The sequence below is a fragment of the Cariama cristata genome, unplaced genomic scaffold (genome assembly GCF_000690535.1).
Source record: "Cariama cristata isolate BGI_N322 unplaced genomic scaffold, ASM69053v1 scaffold15847, whole genome shotgun sequence".
In the NCBI taxonomy this organism is placed as follows: domain Eukaryota; kingdom Metazoa; phylum Chordata; class Aves; order Cariamiformes; family Cariamidae; genus Cariama; species Cariama cristata.
The window spans coordinates 261-16,211 of record NW_009627199.1 but is presented as its reverse complement, the minus strand read 5'-3'; the positions used below and the strand labels follow the sequence as shown (position 1 = coordinate 16,211).

The window sequence follows — 15,951 nt, the reverse complement described above, 5'->3', positions numbered from 1 at the left end:
CCTCCTCCTCCTGCTGCACTCACCGGCGGCTGCGGGGCTGCTCCTCTCATATATTCTTACCCCTCTCTTTGGCTGCAGTTTGCTCTTTCACAGTAAATTTTTCCCCATCTTAATTCTGTTATCCCAGAGGCACTACCACCACCGCAGATGGGCTCGGCCTTGGCCAGCAGCGGGTCCATCTTGGAGACGTCTGGCACTGGCTCTATTCAACATGGGGGAAGTTTTTGGCAGCTTCTCACAGACACCACCCCTGTAGCCCTCCCCTGCCAAAACGTTGCCATGCAAACCAAATATAATTACTTTCATGACTTGCACTATGGGCCCTGCATTTATTTTTCCTAAATATGGCAATACAATTCTCATTCAAATTTGATGACTTCTAAACCAGAATTCATCTACTCTCATTCCTTCAGCCAGGAGTCTGTACAATCCAGTAATGCTTCAGAGTTAGTACTTTATGGCGTTTTTTCATCCCTAAGCTACATGACAATCTAGAATTAAAATTTTTCCTCTCATTGCATGAGACAGGCCAGGATGCCATGTAAGATCTTCAGGAGTTGCGGTTGTTATGCAAAACTAAACCCAGAAATTTCTTGTGCTTATATTTTAATTAATATATTTTCATCACATCCAGCCTTGAAAATTAGCTACGACTGTTAATACAGGTGGTAACTTTTACTCCTGCTATAAAGTGGAAGGAATGCAAGGGCACTCACCTTGCTCCTTCACTCCAAACAGCAGCACACTCTCTAGTCTCACTGTCCCTTTCAGCCTCAAACTTCTTGCCACAGTTGTGTCCTCAAGCCCACCGCAGGATGTTTCTGTCTCTTTCCTCAACACTTTATGTCCAAACTGTATTACACAACATCTTCAGGAAGTATAAGAATTTCTCACAGGCCTGCTAATAATCTCACTGATTGACTAATCTTGCAGCAGATCCAGTAAATAAGAAAATACAAGAACCAGAATTAAGCAGGTTGTATCTTCCCACAAGCAGAGGAGATCTGAGATCCAGCAAATCCCAGTCAAAGAGTGCAGATGAAGGAAGCTGCTTTAAATACAAAAGCCACAGCTGAAATTCTTTACACATCAGAGAAATGTTGCCCTGATAGCAATTTTTCAGGACCAAATTTGAACTGTTCTTCCTATCCAGTGAGAAGGGTGGAAAAGTACAAGCCAAGTTACTACTCAGAGCACAAGCAGATAATGGAGTATACGGCACAACTTCTACAGAACTTCTACTTCCAAGTATGTTATTTTGGTACCTAGCAAGAGAAAAAGCTAGAACAGATTTAAAGTGTTTTGACAAAACCCTTTTTTCCATTCGGAAATGCTGTTTGTGAAGATGGAACTATTACCAGAAGACATTGTATCAAGACGCTGTCACCAGTATCAGAATACCTAAGAGCCAGGTGCTTAAGGCATTCTTTTGGCTTGGAATGGCCTACTAGACCACACCAAACCCCAAGAATATGTCCTTTTTCTGCCAGTTTTTAGGACACCCTTACAGTAACAGGCACTGCAATCACCTAGTAGCACAAATGGTTTATAGGGATTCATTGACTGGGCACAAAATAAAATACAGATGCCAAAACAGTCATTTTTCTGCCAGCACAGTAGAATTACTGCATTCTAGCCAGCCTGAGGCTATAAATAGTAGAAAAAGCACACAAGGAGCTATGTTACCAATTGAGAATTTGCATATTTAAAGGACTTGAAATGAAAAATGCCTGTGAAAAGTAGCATGTATTGTTTGAATGTGGTGTCAAAAACAGGGAACTAACTTAAAATAGGGGTTTGCTTTTTTTTGTTTGTTTGCACTTTTAAGATTCATTGTCTAGGTTAGTTTATTGCTGTTCCCAATCTGACAACAAAGTCAAGTCAGATACATCATCGACTGAGTTACTCTGCATGTACTACAAACATCACAAGACGACTTCAGAAAACCAGATGTGACGTACTGCTTTAGACACTGCATCAGAACCTCCTCTTACTGATGTGTAGCTTGTTACATTCTCACAAGTTCAAATTGCAATCACACTTAGGACACTGTAAAATGGTAAAGGGTGTCTTACATTTGTCTCAGTTTCCATTCTTCAATGTTCAGATCAGGACACATGCTTCCCCTGCTATCCTCACCTTACTGTCTGTTGCTCTGGGAGTTTAGCCAAGAAAAGAAGACGACTTACAGTTCTGGCAATTCATTCTAGCCTCAGAATCAAAATAGCATCACTGTCTTCAACACTGTGACCATCAAACAATAGTTTGTATAAACTCAGTTCTTACATCTTTGCAAATTCATTGCCTTTCAGTAACCTTACACTCCTACCAGAAACTTAAACCACACAACTACAGACAGAGCAGTAATAGAATTCAGTTAGCTTTGAGTTGTACCATTAAAAACTAAAACGTGTTTTCAGCACATTTGTAACAGCTGTATCTGAGTTGCCTTACTGAAGGCCAAGGTGAACAGCCACAACACTTGAAATTAGTATTTGAAATGTTCCCCAACTAATTGCTCAAAAACATCTTTGTTAAATTCTTACCAAAAATATTTTGATTTATAGAACTCCACCATCCACCAAAACCAAGAGTTTATAACAATCGATATATAAAATATATTTTCAGGGCTTCCTTTTTGAACAAATAATGAAACAAAGATGAATCACCACATTATCATACAAAACAGTTTTATTACTTTCACATTTACAAATATACGTGTTACTCACAATAACATTCAGAAAAAGCCAGAGTTCTGCAGACAAGAACAAAGAAAATAAATCAGATATAGATAATTCAAGAATATATTAACAGTAATAAAATCATTAATACATTAGCTAAAAACTGAAGTTTGCTCCCAAGCCAGCGTTCATCCTTCTGTAAACATCTAGGTCCTTCTTGAGGCACTCACTGGTGCCTCAGTGAAAGCTATGGCTGAATAAACAAAATAGATTTATGCAAAAATGACAGAGATAGGAGAATTTCTAAGAAGAGACGGCATCATACAGATATGGGAGCAGGGTGCTCGTGAATACAGCCAGGACAGCAGTGCAGAGAATCATGAACAAACAAATCACATTCCATGCAAAATGCATTCTGACACACTTTACATATGTAAACCTGCATAGAAAAGATAGAAAAACAAGTCAAATTAGAAAAAAATTATGATCACAACACTACACCAAGGCAACAGTTGTGCCAAGACAGTGTAAATAGACTACATTGCTAACATCACAGAAACCCTACTGAATTAAAGTTTCTAACAGCAAGCATGTCCAAAGGTTTGAGCTTGAGGGGCATTTGGGACAATTCAGGGCATTTTGGGGTCATCTGTGGCAGTTGGGTAGATTTGGGGTAATTTGGGGTTTTTTTGGGCAGGATTTGAGAGTTTTGGGGGGATACAGGGTATTTTGGGTGTTTTGGCATGAATCAGGGCATTCTGGGGTGTTTGGGGTTATTTGGGAGCAATTCAGGTTGTTTTGGAGTTATTTGGGAGCAATTCAGGTTGTTTTGGGGCATTTTAGGGTGATTGGGGTGGTTTGGAGCAGTTTGGGGTTATTTTGGACATTTGGGGGTGATTTGTCGGCATTTTGGGGGGACTGGGTATTGTGGGGTGCTTTGGTGTCATTTGGTGGTTATCCTGGGCCATTTTGGGGCACTCTGGCCTTATTTGGGGGTTATTTTGGGGTCATTTGGGGCATTTTTGAGTCATTTGACGTATTTTGGGGCTTATTTATAAAACTCTCTAGGAAATCCCTTCCCATACTCTTACAGACTTTGCAGTCTAAAAGGTATGACTCTGTAACAAAGAACTCTAGTTAACCGTGAGATAAACTTCCACAAATATTTTTCTGGTCTTTAGAAGACTATACTAAAGGATCACCTCTACTTCTGACACGCCTCAATGAAAATTCCAATGCAGTTCAACGTACTTACATTTTGATCTTTCATTTCTCCCTGGCAGCCTTGACAATACCTAAAAGCAAAATAGTGTATTTTAACTGAAAATAAAAGTCAAATTGTATAAAACTGGGTCTAATCTCATACATAGTAACAATTATGACAATTATTTCAGCTATTGAGCATAACATACAGATCACAGAATCATAGAATAGTTTGGTTGGAAAGGATCTTAAAGATCATGTAGTTCCAACCCCCCTGCCATGGGCAGGGACACCTTCCACCAGACCAGGTTGCTCAAAGCCCCACCCAGCCTGGCCCCGAACACTTCCAGGGATGGGGCAGCCACAACTTCTCTGGACAACCTGTGCCAGGGCCTCACCACCCTCACCATGGAATTGCTTCCTGATATCTAACCTAAATCTTCCCTCTTTCAGTTTAAGGCATTGTCCCTTGTCCCATCACTCCATGCCCTTATAAAAAGTCCGTCCCCAGCTTACTTATAGGTCCCTTTAGGTACTGGAAGGCTGCTCTAAGGTCTGCCCAGAGCCCTCTCTTCTCCAGGCTGAACAACCCCAACTCTCTCAGCCTGTCTTCACATGGGAGGTGATGGGAACTACAAATATTTCTTATTGCCAGAGGTGCCCCAAAATGCCCATTTAGCAGTGTCTCCACCAGCAAAGAAGCTGCTGCCAGCTACTCTTACTTTCATGACAAAAAAATTACAGGGTCCACAAGTACACTCATTATCACAAATATGATTGCATACCGTTCCCCCTGATATTCTTCCAAGGGAACTTCCTGAAAGGCATCCAAAGGAAACAAGTGATGGTAAGACCGAGCCAGGTGAGGTGCAGATACTAATGTAAGACCTGCAAATAAAGACACATAAAAATTATTACAAGAGAGGACTTACTGAAAAGCTTTTCTGTATGAAACAAAGCAAAAAGGAAGATTTTTTAATTCTCAGTGGTTCAGAGCTTTTAAAAATTAAAGAACAAAAAATGATTTGTTCATTAGCTTCCATAATCTGAACCTGTAATTCTTTCCAGAATTAAACCCAAATAAAAAGAACAAGCAAATTGCCCAAATTTCTAAATAAAAGGTTTAACTCAGTCTTTAGAAGTACATTTATAATGCACAGTTGTAAATTTAGCGCTAATTTTTCATTCTTGTGCCATAAACAAAATGCAACCATAGAAAAATCTTCCAATTAAATCTAAGTGTACAACTCCCCCTTGGTAACAATTGTTCTGCTGTTTCACATCACCAGTTAAAAAGGTGCCCAACTACAAAGCTCTCCTGCAGCCTGCTATAGTACTGCTGAAGCCATGCCATAGCCCTGTTTCAGCTAACAAAGGTCTGCTGGTTTTGGTTGGGACATAGTTAAATGTCTTTGTAGCTGGTATGCGGCTATGCTTACAGAGTCAAGGCCTCTTCTGCTTCTCACACTGCCCTGCCAGCGAGTAGGCAGGGTGTGTGCAAGGGGACACAGCTGGGACAGCTGACCCCAAACGACCAAAGGGATATTCCATACCGTATGAAGTGCTCTGCAATAAAAGCTGTGGAAAGAAGGCGGAAGGGGGAGGACATTCAGAGTGATGGCATTTGTCTTCCCAAGTAACAGTTACACGTGATGGAGCTCTGCTTTGCTGGAGATGGTTGAACACCCGCCTGCTGACGGGAAACAGTGAATGAATTCCTTACTTTGCCTGGCTTGTATGCATGGCTTTTGCTTTACCTATTAAACTGTCTTTATCCCAACTCACAAGTTTTCTCACTTTTACCCTTTCGATTCTCTCCCCCACCCCACCCAGGGGTGGGGAGCGAGTGAGTGGCTGTGTGGGGCTTAGATGCCAGCTGGGGTTAAACCATGACAACAGGTTAGCTCGGGCACGGGCTGGCACAAACTTATTCATCGCTTACTCACATGCAGTGTAAACTTCTGAGCTCTTGTTCTGCTGACAGCTGCAGCTGTGCAGGATCTGTTTCTGGTAACATAGGATTTCTCCTGTTAACTATAACCTTGCTGAAATGAAACTCATGCCGCTATGAAAACACTGAAACTAAACTACGACAAGGTAACCCTAGAATTATTTTATCCTCTTGTCAAATACTGGCATCTTGATAATACATATCACATTTTAGTCATATGCCTGTAGCAGCTGACAGGAGGTGTGGTGATGCAGCCCCCTCCTCAGGCCACTCTGACATTTCAGAATAAGCCTTACATGCTCCCATTGTGCTGTTATGTTGGTTGCAAATACAGTAGCCTGGGGATGAGGCATCAGGCACTCCCTGGTCAGACCTGGGCCATCTTCTGCCTGCATTATATACCAGAATGAACTAGCACAAATTGTGAGCATAACAGAAAATACTGGTCAAAGCCAATCACCTCAAGATCCTATAAAGAGCAATCCAAAGTGAGACCCTTTGAGCAATGTGGGACCACAGCAGGCTGTGTGACCCACTATGTCCTTGAGCTAGGGCCCCCTCTCAGGGCAGATTTTGCCAGGACTGAAAGTTTGTTGATGACTTTGTGAGGACTCAAAGGCCTGATTTCATGAGGTTCGCTGACCATCCATTGATGAATGCCAGCAAATAAAGTAATTCATGAAACTCATGAGAAGGGTAACTTTAATCACAGGTTAACCCCTCCGTGTGTGTGTGTGTGTGTACAATTTGATTCAGAACTGTTGGTCTGTGTGCGTGTTGACTTGATTTAACCTCTGTCTGTGTGTGCAACCCTGCTGTAAGTTTTGGGTGATCTTGCTATTGTCAAACCTTTAACTAACTAATTTTGATTTTAAGAAATTCTATCGAATCTTTTTGTTAAATTGGCTGATAATTAAGTTACAGACCCTAATCTTGTGCAAAAATATTAATAAATCCTAAATTGCTGCTAAACCAAAGCTGTGTAAAAAATCATATTCATGACAGTGATATAAAGGATTGTTAAAGGATTGTACATGCACATAGAATCCTTCAGAAATAAACTGCTGACCAAGTCTGGGACTAAGTCTGGATCTAGCTGCACCCAGACTCCTCCCTGAGAAGAAGTCTAGAAAGCAACAGGGTCCTTTCTGAACCTCATGACTCAACAGGGGGGTCTCCTTGACAGTTTTGTCTGACCATGTCCTCTATGCAGCAAATGATCAATCTTGTTAAACCACTGATGCATTTACTATCAAGCTTTGTTGAAGCGCTGTTTTGAAAATATTGCTACTTCTCTCTTACGAGTGAAGTGCATCACTCCATCTGCGACAGGAGGACAGCTGTTGCTCGCATAATACTAACACTATTAAAAATGCTAATCCTCCGTCCCGCCCTCATTAAGAGGTGTGGGGAGGGACCACTGCTTGTACAGTCCAATAACATTTGCAAGACCGAAGGCCTTCCATTTACAACTCTATAGCCTTTCATGTCTCACTGTGCAGCCTGCCCTTGGGTTCAACTTCGAAACTTTTCATCAACATACTCCTGGAGGTGAGGGGTCCTTCTGTCCTTTTACTCCAAAGCACTTTTTATCTTCATGGCCCTGCACTGAGGAGTCTGAAACACTGGTGTGTCTGTTAAGTCACAATTCTTGTGGAAATTATTACTCATATGTGAATCACCCTTCTTCCCCTCTCTGCTTTAAGGCTTTTAGTTTATAACATTATACTAGAGAATATGAAACAGCTTTACTGTTACAGGTATTGTTCTGAAAGTCCCTTGTATGAAGGTGACATCCCAGAACAGAGGAATGCAGGCTTCTTAAAGCAAAGCTGCCTTTTATTTCCTAAGTACAGCTGAATTTTTCTATCCCTTAACTCTCATACCACTAACCCGTAATTCATCTGCTCACCTTTTCTTGCTACTCACCACAGATTTTGCATTCCACAGGAAGTTCACAGTATTTGGCTCTGCACTGGGGACAGAAATATCCACCCAGTGTAAGACCGGGCTCACTGTTGTTTTCCAATTGCCTAGAGTAAAGAGAAGTACTTTAAAACCTAAAAGACAACACCACAATACTACATAACTACAAATACCACACGGTTCTCACAACAAGTATTTTAAAAAGTTTCAGGAGCTTCCATGGAACAGTTCCATATCTACAGAAGTGTCAGAAAGCAATTCATATGGTCAGACATCAGTAACCACATCTTCCCACAGAAACAGAACAAAGACCAAATTTTCCCACATAAAGGAGTCACTATATCTTTACAAAAATAAAGTTATCAAAGGTAACAGCATTAGTATTTCTACTCACACACACACAAATATTCTGTATCGACGTTAGGATGCACATTAGTACTTATTCTTTCAAACAGCAGATACTGTTTCCTTCTGAAAATTGAGACTTCCCTATCATCCCTGAAAACTATGATTCCTTTCACTGAGAACAGCACTGGTACACTAATCAAATGAGGCCTCCATTGTAAACTTGCCTTTAAAGTTGCATTAGTAAATAGATAAAAAATACTTTATTCCAGATAATACCATTCATCCTCATAATTGTCTTTACAGTGATAAAAATAGTTGAACCAAGCAATGCAAGTAAAATTGGTAGTAACTACTAATATCTTGTAGCACCCTTGTGTTCTAACTAGTGCACAACACAACTAAAAGCCATTTATTACCTTCAAAAAATTCTAAATGTAAATTTTAAAAAGCATATTTAACAGAGGTAACTACGGCCACATACTGGATATGCAAATGAAAACAAAATTTCTACTGAGAAGTCACAAGACATTACTTACTATTTTTTTCGTGTTATTTTGCAGTATTTTCACTGACAAGCAGATTTTCAAAATATGTCTAATATTGATTGAATTCTAATCAGCTCATTGAATTCAATCAACTCTACTTACGCCATGCTAAAGGATGGTTTTGCATCTTGATCAGATAGAGAAGCAATAGTGTGCTGAGGAAAACCTGAAGAGAAAAACATTCCTTATGACCAGTTTTAAAAAAAGCAAGTAATCTTTCCGTTTCTTACCTGAATGGAGAAATTCAAAGATTCTAAATATGAAGGCCTGCCTCTTTTTTTGTTTGTTTGTTATTACAGGAGAAGTAATACACTCTTACTAGGTATCAAATTCTTCCTGAAGGTCTCTAACTACATCCACCAACGAATTCCCTCATTGTATTTCCCCCAACTGGAAGAAATCTTTCCATAGACTTCGTATTAACTGAAGCTCACTGGAACCTCATTTTTGAAGAACAGCTAAAAAGAAAATTATGCGCAATGGTAGGAAAGCAGAAAGAGTGCTATATGAATATTCACTTGAACAATGGCTTCTAATTAAGGGGAAAATATTTTTATATGCAGATGCCAAGCATATATTCACCTTCCAAGTGCAGCATGTGACAGATGAGACTGTACCACTTTACGGAGGCTGTAACAGATAACATTCTTTCTACCACTTATTTTGCACAGCTCACGTGAAGTGGGCAGTTAATTTTTCCGACTGCTGCTCAGGCTTTACCTGTAACAGGTAACTCTCTTCAGAATTTAAATCCACACATAAAAATACATACATTCTTATCTGTGAAAACAGCTGGATAAAAGCAAGAAATCAATGCTCTAATTCATGGCATTAGAGTTCCTATTCTGGTTTAATTCCAAACTTAAATTTATTGAGAAATACATCAGGAGAAGAAAAGGAACCCAATCCATTTGTTGAAAAAACACCACAACAGTGCTCCTAATGAACATGTACTATATGGCCAAACAGATGGCTCTTACAGTCAATTAAACTTATAACAGTTGCCTTCTGTGGGAAAAAAACCAAAACACAGAGGAATAAACAAAATAGTTTTTCATCCTTCATTTCTAAGTATTACATTTATAGCTATTACTATACAAGCAATATCCTTCCACTTTATTGTTTCTAACCGCAGTTGAGTAATTTGTCTTGTTTTAATTCTTAACTTTATTTAAGAGCTGACTACTTTGCAGGAACAACACCAAGAAAATTGGTATCTATTTAGCAAATAAAAGTGAAAAAAAAAGTGCAATGCCTTTATTCTGCTTTTAACTATTTGTCTGGCTTTAACACAGAAAATGCAAAGAAAGACAAAGTCAAGATTTGCAAATGTTGTGTTAGGACTTTAACAAAACCATATCCTACCCATTCGAATAAGGGAGCACTCAGAACTTGAACCAGCAGGTGGAGGACTAACATGATGCATCAGCAGTTCCTTATAATGACTTTCATCTAAAATAATGCGGTATGTTCCTGTCATGAAGAAAGAAACACACTGCTCTTCAGATTATGAGCAGATAAGAATACAGATATATTCTCCAAATGACAGAAAACCACTGAAGTAAAAAAAAACCAAACAATTTAGCCCACCCTGTTCCTAAAAAACAGTCCTGTTAACGCTACTGAAAATGACAAGTTTTAAAATTAATAACACCAGAATGTTTAATTAGATATGAAGGCTCACAGCTCTTTCTGCAACATTACACTGTAGTAATGATATTGTAAGAGTTACTACTGTAGTAATTGATATCAACACGTTACATTAATTAAGTTCCACATCACATAGCTCTATATGTGGAACACTAGGTTTTAAAATATTGCTTCTCTCTAGAGATGCAACTTCAGCTGATAATAATCTCACTAAATACTGTGTATTTTGTGGATTTGGGAAACCCTTAAATCTTCTGCCAGCACAACAGAATATTAATCCTTAAATATAAAAATGCATTAATGAATATATAACAAATCAGTTACTTAATTTCTATTTTAAATTTGTATTAGTTGCACAACTATTGAACTTCAGATACATACCACCAGTTTCTCGGGCAAGTACTGTACAAACTCGGACTTCAGCACTTAGGCCGATGACAGATACTCTGATCTTAACTGCTTTTAAACACTTCAAATGGAAAAAGAAAGCATACTCAAATTCATATGCAGAAAAGAAAACAGTAAAAAGGTTCAAAGTTTCAAATTAAAATTAACTGGTGATGACACTGCAACTGTCTGGTTTTAGTCTAATGGTTTGGATGTTCAATGTAGTAGTCAAACTTCACTGCTGTACCTTAATTAGATCATAGATGTTGGCTGGATCACATGTCGTTAGACTGCTGAAGACTATCAAGACCTCTCTGCTTGTATGTCCTGGCATATGCCTAAAGAAAGTATATAGTTAATTTATTTCTGTACACTAAGCTACTTGTACACTAAAGTTTCCAAGGACTGTAACGTATTAAAGTCAGAAGATGACATGATAGAAGTCTCCTAGAAATTATAAAACTGTGGTAAGATCCTTCTCTGAGCACGAGAATTTCACCTTCCAAAAGCCAACTCTTTCCAGTATCTAAAATACAGTATCTGATTGCGTCATCATCTGATTGTTTGCTCTAATGCTTAAGTTATCCTTGTACCTTATTCATACTCTGCTGGGTAAAATTCACCTTCCAACTAGCAACACTGCAGTAAGCCTTCCTGACTTCTAAAATAAAAATCTCTAATCAGTTTATAGGTGTAAATCCATTACTTGTAACTATTGTCTTTTAGTTCTTAATGGTAAACTCTCTTCCAACTACTCAAAATAATTTTTTATGACATTGAACATTAGCTTTGTTCTGTTAGTGTTTCTAGCTATAATTATTTGTTAAACCAGACTTCCACAAGTGTTTATCCCATCTCAATACCTCACATGGCAAAAAAGTTCTTTATATCTATCCTACCTGAAAATTTACCTTTCTAAAGTATACCAAAACTCCCACTAGGTTATTGTGATTCAATGCTGTTTCTTTTCCTGTTCTCTTATCATTACTAACCCCTAACTCTGCCCTCTCTCATACCTTAGCCCTCTAGTAAAAAACAATTGCAGGGTCTTTCACCATATTCATATGCAACAAAAGATCACTTACTTCGTTTTAAAATATTGTTGCTTTTTATAAGCAGCACAGCTCTAAATAGAGGCACCTTATGTTAGAAAATTAACTTCTGCACTACTAGCATATTTAACTTCTTAACAGTTTATATTGTAAGAGGACATAAAGCTGCCTTTTAAAGACTCAAGTCAGCACAATGCAAGATGCTACCTGTAAAAAATACTGTCTTTGCCCCTTCAAAAATTCACAATCAGCATTATACTGACTACGGAAAACAAAGAAAACAAAAAACTCCATGTATATACTAACTTCAAAGTCTGCATGGCCAAACTTAGGGAATTATATAGAGACGGCTCTCCACTGCAGTTCATATCCACTGCTTTCTTCAGAGCAGTTATGTGCTTTTTTGAGTTACCTGTAAGTGAAAAAAACAATTCACCTGAAATAACAAGTTAAAAGAACTGAAATATTTAAACTGCATATTTAATGAAGTGTATGTGTACAACAACAGTTTTCAAACTGTGACTTGTAACTGTGTTTCTCCTTAGAAAATGACCTCTTGATCAGAAAGCAGAAAACAATAAAAAAAATATATTAACAGAAAGACATTTACTCTACGTCAACTGTTAGAAACTTTAAGAAGGCAAAAAGAATAAAATCACTGTTGCGTATCATTAAGCATTGAACATGACTGTGAAGTGTCCCACTAAGTGTTTCAGCAGAAACAGAATTTTGTTTCCTCTTTTATCCTCAAAGTACTGTTCAAGGATTGATTGATCCTCAAATTCCTCAATAAAGTTAGTCCAGTTTTACAGGTGAATAAAGAGAAAAAACTAAGACTTCATCTCTGAAGCCACACGGATTGCTAGTGATAGAAAGCAGGAACCAGAGAAACCTTGCTTCTTAATATCTGATCAGATCGCACAGAACACACAGATGTCATAAAATACAAAATTAACCAATAGGGTGAGAAATTAACTACAGGGGAAACAAAACATATTTTAGTTCCAATCTGGGTAAGATTTGATCAGGAACACGCAAGTGACAACAATTCGAGATCAAACCAGATCAAAAGAGAGACTCTGGTTTCAGATAACTTGCAATAACTTCTCTTTTAAACTAAAAATACTGTGTTAATGCTACTTCACTTTCAGCAGCGTCATCCAGGTAGAACTTAAAACATCAATGCAAGAGATGAAAACATCTCCAATGTAAAAAAATATAATACGCTCCTACCTGAAAGTTCTGTCATTTTTTCAGCTCTTTTACTCTTAGTTACAATTAAGCCAATCTGGAGAAGGGGGGAGGGGAAAAAGGCAAAACTTTTCTTAGCAAGTTTAAAAATAAGTTGATTTACATTTTTGTTATATTTTGCCTAATACTTCTTTATGGATCAGCATTACTTAACTATTCAAATTTTCTTGTAAGTGTAACAACAGCAGCATAACACTATACATCAGTTAACATACATTCCTGTATTTCCAGTACTTTTGCCACAAGATACAAAAATAAATCTTCTAAAATTCTAAATGCCTGGAGAAAAAAAAAATAGATCAAGTCTTCTGTGTTAGAATTTATGTTTAGGAAAAAGGGAATAGACGTATTCTTATTTTCATTAGTTCAGGCTGAAACAAGAATTTCACCAGACTGATGAGGAAGGGATGGGAAGGAATACATCAACTGAAAACATTTTACTAGATAGCGTTAAAACTAAAACTAACTTTTAAAATAGTTTTCAGTCACTTATTTCTTGCATGGTTGTACATACCTGACTAATAGGATTTTGATCAAAGTACTCTTCAACAAAATATTCCAATAACTATAAAGAAAAGTTAAGACCATTAAAAACTAAATACAGTTTTATTCCACATGCATTAAGTATGTATTGCTTGCAAAACATCTGGTATTATTTAAAACAAAAAAAGTTGGGGAAAAAAAAAAAGGGGGGGGGGAGGAATGAGCCCTTCCTTTCCATTCTCCTTTCACCCTACTCCTTCCATCCTTCTCCTTCCTTCCATGTTACCAGTGCAATGTAAATTCCAGAAACGAGTCACTCATTTTATTCACTTCACATGTTAAAGTTCTAAGTTACTGTTCGTTCAAATGGAGGTTTACAATACACTAAAAAGCACTAATCCGTACAAAATCATCAAAAAACAGGACTTTAAATCTTAGTGTTGTTGGAGAACATCATATAGTACAAGATATACAGTTCAGGTCCTCCACAGTCTGAAGCAGCAATCCAATTCAACTCCTGTCTAGCATCCATTCCAACCAGAATTCATCAGAACATAAGTGTAAGAAAAAAAAATTTCTAGACATGTAATGAAAGCTTATTTTTTTTCCTTCTTTCATTCTTTATTACCGGTAACACTTCAGCTTAATTTCCACATAGTTTTTACAATTTGGCTTTCCATAATATGTCCTTACAAAGTGTTTTTACCATACAGAAGCACTCGTGCAAGGCAAACTAATGTCACACAGATTTTACTATACAAAACCCAGGAAAATTACAGACTAGCAACAGAAACAAGGGGAAAAAAATAGGGATGAGAGAAGAGATGAGTCACAGGAGACCACCTTTCTTTTAAATGCAAAATGGAACTGGTTTACAGAGAAACAGTGGATTGATAAGAGAAAAGTTTTGAATACAAAAATACCTTTAAAGTGCAAGTAAGTCTGTTTGGTTTTAAATCTTGGTCTTCCATAGTTCTTGATCCATCAACAACCACGTAAAGGTGACGCATCTGCATTTTCACCATAAGTTATAGTCACTCGCAGAACAGGTATTTAAATTAACTGTTCGTTATTCCATTTACTTAAAAAAGCAACTACTTCCTCCCTCAAACAGGGAAATTTCAGCATACTGAGCTATGCAATCAACAGCAAGTGAAAGAGTAATTAATTTTTTCCACTTGTCCTTCAAAATGAAAAAGACTATCTTGAAAATTCACACTGCTCTTTTCCTTTCATAACCTAAAAAATATGCATAGTTTGCACTTTCACCTCTTCATCTGAAGTGCTCAGTGTTGTACAAAGTAATGTTGTTATTTACAATTCACTTACATTATGCCTATTTTTCACACGAAGAAAAATCGACAGTGCAAGTGTGTGTGATTTAACTGCTGTTGCAAAACATATCCTGATACAGCGAACATGCCAAACCTCCACCTCTGAATACTCATGCTTCACATCCCACACTGCCAATGAACAAAGAATGTTTTAAAAAAAAAAAAAGGTGGAAAACGCAAGCTTTGGTCTTAAGCACATTAAGTCAGCAAAAACGTATTTCAGACTGGGCATACCACCTCCGTTCAAGTAGTTTTGGACTCAGGACAGACAAGGGTTAAGACATTAACATACCATTCCAAGTCGAACTTGTCCATGGTGTTCATAGAGTCTAACAAAACACAAAAAGATTTAAGATGCAAATGAATGAATCGTCCCTCAAACAAAAGTCTGGAACAAATCCGATACTAGACTTCCAGCAAATGTGAAGCAGTAACAAACAGACACTTGTTTACAATTCACCTACAAACACATTTCGTGACTCTCAGAAGACAAACAAAAACTATTTCTAACTACCAGGTTTAACAGAACTTTAACATTTTATCCAAATTTGAATATTTTAACATAATCCAAAATAAAACAAATCTAGATATTATCCAGCAATTTTTCTGACAATTTGAAACACAAATCTGGTGCCATGATACCAAAACCCAGGTGGAAGCATGATTTGTATATAAAAAAAAAAAAAGGAAGGATTTTCTCTAAGCAGTGCAAGTTGCAGTTGTAGTACTTTGCACCATGTTTCATTGGATCGAGACTTCAACTCCTTAGCTAGCATAAATCTGCGGTACCTAGCATATATACATCCAGTCTTAGGATTAAAAATAAATTTTACTATTTTTTCTAGTACAATTAATACGTAGCAGACAAGATGCAAGTATCTGGAGCTCTGAAAGGGTAAATCCACAGAAATACGTTGCACACGCGTCAATATGCTTACTCAATGTAGAGCACCCAGTTTCAGAATGATTAAGTCCCTACAGCTGACCAAACCAGTACTATTCGAAGGCTCGTGGCAACACATAATACCTTTTCCTCTTTGCTTTGAAAAGATTGTCCTCGATGGTCGCTTTCAGCGATCCGGATTCATCTTCTTTCAGAATTTCCCTACGCAAAACAGACTGTTATTAAGCAGAAGGGAG

The 15,951-nt window shown here is 37.8% G+C and overlaps 1 protein-coding gene across 1 annotated transcript in view; it reads right to left on the bottom strand.

The window, feature by feature from the left end:
• Nucleotides 1–3,000: 3,000 nt before the first annotated feature.
• LOC104164886 (general transcription factor IIH subunit 2) overlaps nucleotides 3,001–15,951 on the bottom strand; it is a 13,086-nt gene continuing 135 nt past the window's right edge. The window contains exons 2-15 of the mRNA XM_009704362.1: nucleotides 15,839–15,916; nucleotides 15,104–15,140; nucleotides 14,401–14,487; nucleotides 13,509–13,559; nucleotides 12,977–13,031; nucleotides 12,050–12,155; nucleotides 10,939–11,029; nucleotides 10,686–10,773; nucleotides 10,020–10,127; nucleotides 8,757–8,820; nucleotides 7,765–7,868; nucleotides 4,670–4,772; nucleotides 3,937–3,976; nucleotides 3,001–3,120 (exon numbers count right to left, since the gene is read on the bottom strand). Coding sequence (XP_009702664.1) covers nucleotides 3,001–3,120; nucleotides 3,937–3,976; nucleotides 4,670–4,772; nucleotides 7,765–7,868; nucleotides 8,757–8,820; nucleotides 10,020–10,127; nucleotides 10,686–10,773; nucleotides 10,939–11,029; nucleotides 12,050–12,155; nucleotides 12,977–13,031; nucleotides 13,509–13,559; nucleotides 14,401–14,487; nucleotides 15,104–15,140; nucleotides 15,839–15,916 — 1,132 coding nt within the window. The remainder of the gene's footprint in view (nucleotides 3,121–3,936; nucleotides 3,977–4,669; nucleotides 4,773–7,764; nucleotides 7,869–8,756; nucleotides 8,821–10,019; nucleotides 10,128–10,685; nucleotides 10,774–10,938; nucleotides 11,030–12,049; nucleotides 12,156–12,976; nucleotides 13,032–13,508; nucleotides 13,560–14,400; nucleotides 14,488–15,103; nucleotides 15,141–15,838; nucleotides 15,917–15,951) is intronic.